Source organism: Puntigrus tetrazona, chromosome 12 (assembly GCF_018831695.1).
Source record: "Puntigrus tetrazona isolate hp1 chromosome 12, ASM1883169v1, whole genome shotgun sequence".
NCBI lineage: Eukaryota > Metazoa > Chordata > Actinopteri > Cypriniformes > Cyprinidae > Puntigrus > Puntigrus tetrazona.
Genome location: NC_056710.1, coordinates 3495685 through 3509362, shown reverse-complemented (window position 1 = coordinate 3509362; position 13678 = coordinate 3495685). Strand labels below are relative to the sequence as shown.

At 37.5% G+C, this 13678-nt stretch overlaps 2 protein-coding genes across 2 annotated transcripts in view; one reads left to right on the top strand and one right to left on the bottom strand.

The window, feature by feature from the left end:
- Nucleotides 1-11491, top strand: part of LOC122355770 (wings apart-like protein homolog) — a 42284-nt gene extending 30793 nt beyond the window's left edge. Inside the window, 7 exon segments of the mRNA XM_043254328.1 lie at nucleotides 2620-2792; nucleotides 4126-4241; nucleotides 4630-4794; nucleotides 5532-5736; nucleotides 7106-7194; nucleotides 8151-8246; nucleotides 9681-11491. Of these exon segments, the coding sequence (XP_043110263.1) occupies nucleotides 2620-2792; nucleotides 4126-4241; nucleotides 4630-4794; nucleotides 5532-5736; nucleotides 7106-7194; nucleotides 8151-8246; nucleotides 9681-9746 (910 nt within the window). The 3' untranslated portion in view covers nucleotides 9747-11491.
- Nucleotides 11492-12321: 830 nt separating this feature from the next.
- Nucleotides 12322-13074, bottom strand: atoh1c (atonal bHLH transcription factor 1c). The gene has a single exon (XM_043254126.1). It carries the CDS (start codon nucleotides 13036-13038, stop codon nucleotides 12451-12453), a length of 588 nt encoding a protein of 195 aa, XP_043110061.1. The 5' UTR covers nucleotides 13039-13074; the 3' UTR covers nucleotides 12322-12450.
- Between the last annotated feature and the right edge of the window lie 604 nt (nucleotides 13075-13678).

The window sequence follows — 13678 nt, the reverse complement described above, 5'->3', positions numbered from 1 at the left end:
TTCCTAAAGAGGCCAATCATTCCAAACCTTAATGAGAGTTGCATACTGTCTTAAGTGTCCAACTTCAGACCACTTAAAAGTATAGTTAACCGTAGTCATTTAGTCCCTTGTGTCATTCCTAATCGCTCCTGATATACTTTCTTACATCCAAAGCATGTAATGAAAGCATGCAGTGAGCCAGGAGCCGTCTGATCTGATATTGCACAACTTCACGCATGAGAAATTAACATTGAATACTTGTATTTAATCTGTTCTCACAAAGTTATTGCCTCAGATGACTGTGGAGTTTATTTGCACATTTATTTTACAGAGTAAACCTCGTTAGAGCTAAATGGGAGCGCATTTGTTCCAACAGCAAAAACAAACAAAAAAAATCTGTTACTGCTTTTTCACAGCTTTCTAAAAAGCATAGAAAATGGCATTCTGATGGGAGAAGGAAGTCAAACATACACAAAGCTAAAAAGAAACCCACTTGCAGAACCCAAATAAGACAGTAGAGTAGAGTGTGCATATACAATGATAATTATTGCGGAAATGCTTTCTCTTTCTGTAAAAAGAGTGCATACAGCTAATGAGTCATTGACTGATTTTATAATTGTACCATTCATCATATGTTATGAAAGGTGTTTTTTTTTTTTTCACTTTTGTGACTTAGATATTTTTATATTTGTTGGCTTTGTATTGTAACACCCCCACACCTTTGCGCTAGATACATGAATGATATCTTATATTATTTTCTAAAACAATCCAAACACTTAGTGAAAAACTGACTACAAGAGACCGATCTGCAAATGAAATTGGTCGCTTTCCAGAGCTCAGTCATTATACTATAAAGATGCTTTGTTGTTAAAAGCGCTATATAAATAAAAATGATTGATTTTGATTTGGGCAAAAACTTAATCAATCACAGTTATAAAGATGCTTTTAAATTTACTGGCTCTTTTGATTTGGGCAACTAACAATCACAGTTAGCAAGCCGAATAGCTTACGCTAAAAACCACTCTGATAGAAGCTTCAGCAGCCATGAAGCAATGATCTGGCAAGCATCTATAACACCCTAGCATCTCAGCCGCGACTTACGTGGGCAAGTACCGCTCACATTTTCAGAAGATGCAAAAATCGACTTTCCATGTGAAAGCACATTTAGGCATCTGTTATGGTAAATCTAGCTTATACTTGTCCGCTTGAGGCAGTCTGGCCTCTCTTCCGCTGCTAATGTAATTACGAGCTGATGGCCCAGCTCTCTAGACGGGGTCAGACCCTTCAGAGTGCACAGCGAACCAAACACGAGTGCTCAGGACTGTGAAGAGAATCTAGATGAGTCAACAAAGTCAGCTCACACACACACACGCACACACACTGCTGGAAGAGCTCGTTCAGCTGGCTCTAATTCAATTAGAGAGTATGGCAGGCTTGCATTAATGACGACCCCACTAATGTATGAATACATGAACCTCTACCTCCATTTCCCATCTCGCTCGCTAATGACCTCTCATTATGCTAAGCGCATTAGTGGCATTTTGCATGAAGCTGGTCGTACTGTAGCGCATGTGCTGTGGATGCAGACTCCCTCTCTCTATTGCTATCTCACTCTTTCACACACCCCCATCTTGGGGACTAATAGAGAGGAAGAGCTAAGTTTCCCCCTCTAGAGAAAACTAATGCAGTTTGTGTTAGTGTCTGCTGACCCTGGCTTTGGCGTAAATGCAATCCATTAGGATACACGCACTTCCCGCTGCATCTGTTATCTGAAGGCTGTTTTTCCATCTTGAGTGTTACTCCGAACAGCCATTATTTAGATGCTGATAGAGCACTTAAAGTACCAGATTTGGTGTTAAAATGTTCAAATGTGACAACACTGTGTCAAGATGCACCTTATATTCAACTGAAGTATCTGTCAAGAGGCTTTGATGCCATCTGATAGGTTAATATGATTTATCGAGGGCCGTTATTTTTGTGCTTGCAGTAATATTTGGAGTTCACTAAAAGTACTTAATGTAGTGTTTCTCAAATGTTTTGCTGCAGGATACAGATATGGTCCAAGTTTAAGTGCATCGAATTTAGTCCAACCACCAGTTGATATTTTTAGTAATTTTTCACTGTGGGGAAGGGCTTTATGGCTAAAACTTTTCTCACAATATTTTATTTTATATAACTGTATTCATTTACCATTAATGGGAAAGGAAAGGCTTTCATCATTGAATAAACATAACCACGGACTAAGCTGCTTTTTAATTTATCAAATCAATTTTATTTTCTGCCAAAATGATTTGATTTTAATGCAAATTTATAATTAAAACTTATTTAAAAATGTAATCAAATCAAATGCTTTTACTTGGGTGACACACAACACTGTTCTATTCCTTTTATTATTTTGAGAAGTATATTTTAGTGGTTTTGTTTATTTGATGCTAGTTTTTCTCAGATGAAATGGTGAAAAGCTTATCTAATGATATCTAAAGCAATGTAATAACTTGTGTGTAAGCAAATAGATGGCATGAGTACTAAATGTAAGAATTAAAACCTTTAGAGCAATGTTTTCAAGATTTTTGTATGCTAAAACAATTTGCTCTAGTTCTAGTTCAAATGCACATGTCATATTTGTTCTGTCTGTTGTAGAGCATTACGGCACTGTGAGGAGATGATCCAGAGGTACAGTCGAGAGGTGAACAGAGGTCTGTGCTCATCAGGCACGCCGCTGCCCTACTGCAGCAACAGCAACGTGGGCAAAGCCGTAGAAGACTGTATGCGAGCTATCATTGGCGTCCTGCTAAATCTCACACATGACAACGGTCAGTACAAACAGGGCGTTAAAAAGAAATCTACTTGAACTGTAAAGGAATGCACTGTAAAAGTAACGGTGTTAAAAAAGCTTCTTTGATAATATAACTTGCAAAGCTACTCTTAAAGCAGTAGTTCACCCAGTAATGAAAATTCTTTCATCAATTACTTATGGCTTGTTTCCGCAGAGCAGGTGGAAATACAGTATGGAACAACAACTAGCTTACTTACACCCTTACTTGATAGTTGTGGTGTAAGACGAAAAGTAGCAACTTTACCTCTTTTGTTGAGTTTTTATGAGCAATAATGGCCATTATAAAAGTATAAGTGGCTTATATAGGAGAAAATAAAGACATAATTGCGTACTATATTGTATTGAACTGTACCGCTCAGTGGAAACAAGCCATTAGCCTCATTCCAAACATTGAAGACTAAGGAGACATTATTGCTTTATATGGTAAACATTTAATTTTGGCTTTTATCTACATACACATTCATCATGGACATCAAATGTCCGTTACTTGAGTGAGCTTACTTATGTAATGGTGGTATGCTTGAAGTGTTTGTAAAGCAAATTTTGTCAAACTAGTATACATAGTCTAGTGTTGCCTCTTTGTGGACCAAAGTACGAGTGTCCTCCTTGGTTTAATTCTACATTTAAGTACGGAGTAATATTAATCAACTACATTTACTTCCTTATACGGTTAGGATTAGGGTTCGGCTAAGGGTTACTTGCATGTAATTATATGCAAAGCTATTATGAGCAGTGAACTTTGAGCTTAGACAATTACAGACTACGATTTACTTGCATTTAACCACCCTTTTTCACTACTGTAAAGTGTTTTCACAGACAAAGGTTCTCCATTTTCAGCACAAAGACCAAGCTAATCAGTAATGAAATTCATTATTAGATATTGATTAGCCATTACCAACCTAATAACTTTGCTGCTTTTCAGTAGTTACTTCCCAGCACCGAAATGTAATATGCATTGGAAGCTGTTCAGCTGAACAATCAAGCGACTAGGTCGTAGCGGCTGTCTCATTACATTACGCCTTATAGCACGCTTTGTTATTCTGCTTTTAAAAGGCTTAAAGTCAATAAGAGTCTTCTGGCTTTCTTGCATGGCCTTTGTTCGATGTGCCAATGGATTTCTGTTAGCGGTGGTGCTTTGGCTAGCTGCTTGCTAGTACTGCTGCCAAACCCTTCAGCATAATGCAGGAGTACTCAGTCATAAGCCAGATGTGAGCGGCTTGGAGAACAACAGTCAGAGAAAAATCCCTGATTAACTAATGCTGAACTCGTATGCGAAGCGGCCACTGAGTGCGTTTTCTTTCCTTCTGTAGAATGGGGCAGCACAAAGACGGGCGAGCAAGAGGATTTAATCAGCACGGCGCTGCACTGTGTGCTCAGGGTCCCACAGTACCTGCCGCAGGAGCGGAGGTTCGATATCAGAGTCCTGGTGAGTACACAGCTCTACTAGTATCACTCAGTGTTGGGCACTAGGAGTTCAAGCAGCCTTACAAGCGGAAGTTTAATACTAATAGGGCTGTTATAAATCACATATTTCACACAGAATTCTATGGTTGTCATTTTTTTCTTTTTGTTTTTAAAGCATTTTAGTACAGCGTATATGGAGACAATCTATGCATTCTGTTAATTAAGGTGATGCGAATGACTTTTTTTGTTTATTAGTTTGAAAATGTGCGTCCAATCTTGTTTTTTGTTTTGTTTGTGGAAAGCGGCTGTGCGTGACATTAATATCAAAGTGAAACCATGTTTTCTATCTGCCTTGTGGTTCTTTTAGATATAAATGAGGTGTGTTTCATTGTATTTGTGTGTGGTTTTAGGGTCTGGGCTTGCTCATTAATCTGGTGGAGTACAGCGCGAGGAACAGACACTGTCTGATAGAGCTGCAGATGGAGGGAGTTGAAGTCTGGGACTCCATGTGTGTGTCTGACAAAGATGAGTTGCAGACTGGGAGATCTCTCAGCGCTATCGCTGCTCTGGTGAAGGTATATAAACACGCACACAGATAAACAACTGCTGTATTGACACACTTCACACTTCTTGCACCTATTATTAAAGGAATAGGTTACCCAAAAACAAACTTTTTTGCTTGAAATTTTCTCAGCTCCTTTTTAATAGTTTGGTTTAAATTTCAATTTTATTGATCAAGACCAAATTTCGTTTTAACATGTCTAATTATTTGAATGCATTAAACTTAATTTATTCGATTTGTCTTTTTTTCCTCAGAAATTCTGTGTTTTTTTGTTTTTGTGGATAAATAATGAACACATACCTTTAATTAGTTTGATCTCTAATTAAGCAAACTTTATTTTTGACAAAGAGGAGTTACTATTAAAATTAAAACATGGAAGAAATATTGTTTAATCCTCAGAAAATATCATACAAAAAAATGTATTAAACAAAAATTAGTAGTGGGCTATGTACATTCTACTGAAAAATGGGCACAATGACTTTGAAATTAGCTGGATTTAGATGCACATTTAGCCATGAATAACTTTACAGTTCTGTCAATGTGATATGATGCTAGTTTTACTCAAATCAAATGGTAAAATGGTAAAATAATTCATTTTCAGGTGAAATGCATACCTATAATAGATAAGCATTGGTTTTAGTGGTGGGAAATTGCGGTAATTCTCAATTATTTGAATCTTTTGAATATGTCCACAATCTATTTTTTTCGTTCACTGATTGGGTCACTGATTGTCTGTTTCTGCATGAATAGCTTTTTCTTCAGAGAGAGCATGCAGCCATGTTAGCGGAGGCGGAGACGGATGACTTCATCAACGATCCGCCAAAGTCCCAACTGGACCAGAGTGGAGAATGGAAGGAGACCAATGAAGAGATCCAGTGGGTCGCTTCAGAAAACAACAACAGCACAGAGGACAAGAAGAAGGGAGAGGATGATGAAGAACTCGATCTCAACAAAGGTAGACAAGTTTTTTGCCACTGAAATTCATTTTGCTTAAACTATAAGCCACTTTGGCGGCACAATAATGTTCAAATAGCATGTTATATTAGAATTGGAACAACAGATGAAAGAAGCTAATAAATGGCTTGGCTTCAGTTCTAATTTCTGTTCATCCCAATCTTCAGGGCCATTCGTGTGTACGTGCATGTTAGAGGTTTCTGAGAATATCATTTTATTTTTCTCTCTGAATGCACCACACAAACTCAGACTCCAAGTCAATGCATTTAGCTCCTGCGTCAACAGTCCAAATGCAGCTGTTTCATTTTCTTATATTTGGACAATTCCAGGAATTTTCTTCTGCTTTAAGATACAAAGCTAGTCGAATACAATGCAATTCTCATCTGCAGTCAACGAGCGCAGCTGCTTGTGCAAGACCTTTGTCTTCCTGTGTATTCGGTTTTAATTGTGTGGCGTTTTGTTTTGGTGTTCAACAAACATAGCCGCTTAGCAAATCTGTGCGTCCTTGTAACATCTATGCCGGCGGGGTGTTTCCTCTTTTCCTCTTGTTTTTCTCAAAAAGCAAATGAGAAACAATAAAAGCACAAGCCATAATATGCTGAGTTTTATGTATTTTCTGTAAAATAAGCGAGGCAGCCTGCTTTATTAGTGTTGTTAGCCTGCTCTATGAGTTTAGCTGCTTCAATTTCTTTTTTTTTTTTACATGTTGCTTACTACAACAAAAGTGTACAGGGTATAGTGTGTGCTTGTGGATATAAATAACTGGTGAAAAGTTTGGAGCAACTAGATTTTTAACTTAAAAAGAAGTCTTTGATTTTCACCAGGGCTGCATTTCTTTGATCATATATGCAGCAAAAACTGTTTAAAATAACCTTTTAACATTATTTTAAAATGCATTTTTTCTGTAATGGCCATTATTCCAGTCTTCATTGTTATGATCCTTCAGAAATCATTATATTATGCTCATGTGGTGATCAGTTATTTTTGGTGCTCAAACAGTAATAACCGTTCTCATTATCAGCGTTGACTTTTTGATAAAGTTCAAAACAGCTTTTCAAATAGAAATCTTTTGCAATATTATAAATGTCTATAGGCGTAGGCTTTTGGATGATTTTCAATGCATTGTTACTTCCAAAAATAAACACGTTCAAGGCAAATTAACTTTTATATTTCATTATATTACGAACTTATATTACTAATTTTAATTATTCTAAAATTATGACCAGTAATGCAATTAAAAACGTTTTTAAATATTTTAGTGAACGTTATCTCATGACATACCTTTTTAAACTTTATTTAAATGTTTCTTTTCAATAAGATTAAAAACACGGCCCATTTTAAGCAACCTGTCATGTGATTTTTCTCTCCAGCTCTTCAGCATGCTGGCAAGCACATGGAGGACAGTATTGTGGCGTCATACACTGCATTGCTTTTGGGTTGTCTGTGCCAGGGGAGCCCTGTAAGTAACACACTTATTTCACCTCACCTCAGTTTTTCCCATTTTGTATTTTTGATTCATACCTTGTGGCTCTGTCTGCTCAGAACCTGCATTTTCCTCATATTGTTTATTATTAAGGTCAGGTATGCATTTAGTTCTGCCAAAACCACTACTGTTCAGCTAGTTACCCTTTCTGTCCTGGACAAGTGATACTTGTGCCCTTTAGTAGTAGAATGAGGACACGGTAACTTTAAGGTCAGGACAAACCCAGGCTAGGCCAATAAAAGTACAGCGTTTACTAGTAAACTCTTTTTGTTGTTAATATTCCTTTTGGTTTTGCAGGGTTTGAGTGTTGTTTGTCTAAATTGCTGTTTTCAAGTTTCAGGGCAGGTATCAGAAGAAAGCTGCCTGTGTTGTGTCTGGCAGTATTAATGGATTTATTTTCAGGACGTTAATAGGTGGGGTGTAGAATCGACTGTAATGGACTCCTCTGTTTCTCTTTCATACCACTCTTTTGCTTTCTGACTGACGTGCACGACCATTATCTGTCTCGCCAGTAAACGCAACCCAGATGCAGACGCAAAAAGAGACGCCATTTATACTGTTCATTTCGCCCACTTTTTCTTTTGATGCGTGTTTGCACACTTTGAAGGTCAAGTTTGATTCTGTTTTAGAAAAACAGATTGACTCAAAAATAGGATTCCTAGCGAAGGCGCATCTTCCTGTTTGCAGCTTAGATTCGTGTTAGGGGGCATCAGAGGAGGGAAATATTTGATTTGGATCTGTTTCTGAAGATTGAGTACCATGGAGACTAAGAACCCATCTGGGGAAAGAAATGATGGCCACAGTGAGAGAGTGCTGATGCTTTGATCAACAGAAACTTGCTTTAAGAGTCTCCAGACTCTTTCAGCGCAGGCCTGAAGTGCACTGTAACCTTACGGGAGGAATGAGCTGCTAATGCTGTCTCTCTCTTTCAGATGAATGTGACTACTGTGAGGGAAAACCTGCCAAAAGGGGATTTTTCTGTCATGACAGAAATGCTGAAGAAGTTCTTGAATTTCATGAACCTTACAGTAAGTGCACAAGTGTTAGCAATTGACCAGTATAGGGTGGTTTATATTATGATTGCTACAAAGTCAGTTGAGTAATTTGATTTAGCCAGTTATCACAATTCGCTTAAGTTGGCATCAGCCTGGTTCCCTTGACATAAAGTTTTACTAATTATTATTGGAAAAAAAATTCTGTGATAAACAGCAGCTTGTTTCTTACATATTACGCAAATCTCTGCAAATTAACGCAGCTAAATAGAATAGAAAGTAGTGCAAATCTGAACCTAGACTCTAAATATAATGCACCACAGTCGCTTTGCTTCTGTCACCATTAAGGTTCTGATCACAAATTCCTCATAGTTTGCAAGTGTGAGTAAAAACAAAATGCAATGTTTTTTATTATAATAATTCATTTTATTTATAAGCGCCTTTCAAGATTCTCAAGGACACCTTACAATAATAAAATACATAATTTAAACGAAAGAAAACAATAACGCAATGAAAAATAATATAAAAACAATACCCAGTAGCATGACTTAATCACTTAGGATAGGCTAATCGGGAAAAAAGTTTTATGGCATGATTTTTAAAATTGAAAGACTAGAACTATTACGTATGTCCTGAGGTAAAGTATTCCAAATCATTGGAGCAATGCAACTGAAGGCTCTACATCCCATGGTAGTCAGACATACAGATGGTACAAGAGTCACAAAAGCGGAAGACATAAGAGATCGGGTAGGTGAATGATCACGTGCATTTGGATATAAAGGTGCGAGATTATAAAAGGCCTATAAGTAAAATCATAAATTGTATTCGATATCTAATTGGAAGCCAATGAAGGTGCCTTAACACTGCAGTGTTAAGCTTCAGTCAAACACCACTGAGAAGAGAATTGCAATTGTAGACGTATCATTAACAGAAAGATATGGTCACACTATTTACTTTTAGAAGATAATGGGTTGTGTTAACAAGAGACCAAAAAGCCCATTGAGACAATAAAATAAACACACTTTTTTTTAAAATGACATGTATGTTTAAAAAGAAAAAAGATCTGGCTCTCTGTTTTTGGAACTTTTACATTAGAGTTTTATGTGCTCTAATATGTATTTACAAAAATGTACACGAAACCAAACCTTAAACCTATAGTAAGTCATTGTTACTTATTAACATTTGTGTAATTGTATTGTAATAAGAGCACATTATAATATATGTGACCCATGAGAGAAGTACCATTTCTGTTAATTGGCTTAGTGGCTAAATTGCACCAATATTATCTGAAAAATGTCCAGATATCGATTTTTGAAACGGCCTGTCACTAGAAATTATTTGACATGAATATAACAAGTAGGCGAGCATATGCGTGATCCTGCTGTAATATCAATACTAATGTTCTACCTCATTTTGTAAGGAAAACCAATATAGTTATGCTGAACATTTGCGTCTTTTTGTTTCTTACAGTGTGATGTGGGCACCGCGGGACAGAAGTCCATCTCCAGGGTCATTGATTATCTGGAACACTGCTAGTGTGTTTGCAGAGCTCCACGCACAGACCTCAGATCACTGCTGCCCAACCCAACACACCTGGGAAAACTATCATCATCATCATCAACCAGTACCTTCCTCATTCAGACTGTAAAGAATTAAATCTAAAGCACATCATACTCGCAGAACTCTGTTAAAAAGATGATGTTTTGGTTGAGTTTGTCACAAGCTGTTCACCCATTTCGTCTTAATGTTTTTGTTACGACATAATTGTGTTCCTCGCATCACAGTCCTCCCCTTAACTGGAGTCTATTGATCAGTCACCTTGGAAGCTGGATTTCATTGGCAGAAATGTAGAGAGTGGCTTTGATAAAATTTGTTAAAGGATGTCTCCCCCTGTTTGTTTTATTCTACTCTCAAGTCTGTGAATTTAAAAGAGCTCGACGCTGACCTGAACGATTGGAGGGCGAATCCAAAACCGCGTCCGAAATTCTGGTCCTCTTTGAAATGCCGCAAAGACATGCCCTCCTAGTTCAAATCCATTCTCTTCGCTGCAGGATGTACTCCCTTTGTGTTGCACAAATTCGTTTTTAATCGATATCGCTATGTCAAAGGTCTGCGAATGAATAAATTACATCACTTTCCATTTCGCTAGGGCAGGAAAGGGACAAAGTGTTTTTAGAATGTTTTAGTAGTCGTGATTTTTTTTTTTTTTTAACCGTATTGTCCAAATGCCAGAACGTTAACTGTAGTGTTAACAACCCTGATGTCCAAACCTTACGACAGTCAGACTTATCAAATCGTGCAATACGCCGAATTCTGCTTGGCTGAACAGTGTTGTGCAAGAGAGAAACGATTGGGAATTTGGGAGTTTTTGATGCCAGAAAATCTCATCCACTGGTTTTTGGGTCGTGGCTACATGCTAACCCTAAGGTCACCGAAAAAATCTCCTGCATGCGCTCCTACTGAAGTTTGGTTAGAGCCAAAGTTACTATGAGAATTAAAGATAAATGCAATAACAATGCTGGATTCTGTCTAGCAGTGACCTAGGGTCTGCCGTTCAAGTGAGCCAAACGGCAGAGTTTCTTCCTACATTTCACGAGTTTGTGTCGTAAACTACTTACTGAATAAGTCCTCTTGTTTATGGTTGGTGTTTTGAATACTAGATTGAATTTAGCACTTGACGTCTCTCTGATAAGGCCAGTAGATTCCAATTTTAACCGAAAACGTGTTCTGATCTTCTCAAGGTTGTTTTCAGAAGCGCTCTATTGTTTGTTCGCCTTCTAAAGCGTTCGCCTTCAGCTGACGTTTTGTTGCTATTCGTGACTGTAATAGACTGAAATAACTTCAATCCACACAGCTTGGTGAAAGCAAAGCTAAGGATCTTTTTTTTTTTTTTTTTTTTTTTTCTTCACCGCTTAACTTTTGGTTCACTCTGTTACATGGAACACTGAGTTGTGAGTGTTTTCCGGGCTGTTCTGGGCACAGTCCTGCATTCTGCATCTGAGCTCCAAACATCACAACGGGATGGAATTCACACAGCGGGGAACTGAATGAAGCAACACAAACTGTAAATACTCATGTAAATATTGGCTGTTGAAGAACTAGATAGACTACTTTTCTGAATCCAATCGTTTTATTTTATACCGCATTTTTCTCAGTTGTTTTTTGAGGTAAGAGTTATCGAAAAGCCAACTGCAGGAACATGGAATTTGTACCAATTTCAGAATAATGTCTTTGGTTACGTGTACATAATTTTAACGCAAATAAAATTGCTACTTTCAGTACTTTTTACTTGTCATTTTTGTTGTCTGATTGGCATATTACAAGACTATCACTGTTGCTACCAGTGTTGGGGGTAATGCATTACAAGTAAACGTAAGTTATGTAATCAGTTTACTTTAAGTAACTAGTAAAGTAGAGCATTACTTTTTAGGTAAGACTGAAATATGTTCCTTTTTTTTTTTTTTTTTTTTTTAAATAAGACTATTTACTTTTGTTTCCCATTGCTTCGACTGACAGCTCGCATGTTGCCATGTTGAGAGAAATCAGAAAGAAGTACAGAGACGTTGTGTGCACTCATTCAGTGTTCCTCAAAATTAATAAAAAGTCAAATGCAAAAAAAAAAAAGCTCACATTAATTAAATGTTAAGACTAATATCACTGATGCATTTAATCCTATTATTCATAATCCCAACCAGTGTCTTTGCTAATAACTCTTTTATGATGCATTTCCACTATACTGCTCAAAAATAGTTTTGAAAGTTTTTCTCCTGAATCGTATCCTTCATGCGTTTTGTTTGAGCTGCGCCATCTACAACAGAAACTAACATACGTTTCCTTCACTTAACTTTTGGTGTGAAAGTGCTTTTACGCTTGTAAAATAACTTTTTATACAAAAATCCCCATAATAGTTACTTTTTAAGGAAATTAAAAAGTATTGTAATATTTTAAATTCATTACTTTTAATGTACTTTTTTATCGTAATATTGTAATGCTACTAAATCGACGTTTTGACAAATTTAAGTAAGGCTAGTTGGTAAAATGTCTAAAGTTGACTACCAAAATAAAGTTTTGAGTCAACTCAAGAGAAAAAGACAAGATTTTTCCTCTGAAAATATTTATTTGTATAGCATAAGAGGCAAAATATATAATTAGTTCCAAAATATTTTATATTTCACTACAAAATGTCCAAACATTAATTCAAAAACAAAATGAAATATAGGCTGAGAATGTTATATCAGTGTCATTTTGCTCCATTGCTCCTCTCCATATAGTGAGAGTCCGCTAAGAGTTCAGGTGTTTTGGGGTCACAACAAGTGGGACGCCCAAAATTCCCATCATATGATCTTATCCTACAGGTTGGGATGGCTTTCTGCTCCGGTTTGGTCTCTTCGGTTGCCGCTGAACCCTTCACGATGACCTGATCCTCCACGCCCGTCGCCAACATCGGGTAACCGAATTCCGGGTCGCAGTCTCTTTCCTCCAGCAGCTCGCTCAGAGTGCTGATGTAGATCTGCGCCATCTGAAGCGTCTCAGACTTGGACAGCTTCCGGTCGCTCTCCACGTTAGGAATAACGCTCCTCAGGCGGTCGAAGGCCACGTTCAAGCCCAGCATCCTCCTCCTCTCGCGGGCGTTGGCTGCCAGCCTGCGCCGTCTCCGTGCTCGGGCGATGGCGCTCTGGTCTTCGTCGGGATACGTGAGCCCGGACAGTCGGAGCTGGACCAGAGCGCATGGGTCACAGCTCACCCTCTCCTCCCTCCGCGGGTCCGAGCGGGCTCTGTCTGCCTCTCTCCAGATGAACTGCGTGTAAGAACCGTCCGGACGGGGCATGCTGAACGCTTGAGGATGAACTGACCCTCCAGAGAACAGAGGAGCTGTATTTATTCAGGAGAGGCCACACATAATGAGGGGCGGGTGTGTGAGGGTCGTGTGCGCTGAGAAATGAATAGAAATGAGTCTCTTTGATAATGACCACAGGGAGTCTATTAACCCAGTTCATCAAAAGTGGATTAGATGCGTGTGAGTGATCGCTGACGGCCTCCTGACACTCGGAGGTAAACAGATTACTTTCTGCCATAACTACACATATTAATAAACAAATATTTGTTTGCACTAGACACCTCATTTTATTTATACTTTCCACTTTTTAGATTCGTAGTGCATAGCTTTTGGTCCAACTCAACCATTTAAAAAAAAATATAAGTATTAAAGTTTAAATATTTAGTGTTTGAGAATTAGAAATTTATAGTTAACTACATAAACTATTAAAGATTTTACCTTTAGAATCTATTTCATAAGATAACGAGAAACTAATTAAAGCATGTCTGAACTGGTAATACTATTAAAATATATATATATTTTTATTTTATTATACATATTAAATACTAAACGTATATATATACATATATTAATGGATAGATTTTTTTATGAAATTAATTTACTATATATTATGTATTTTAGTTCAATATAT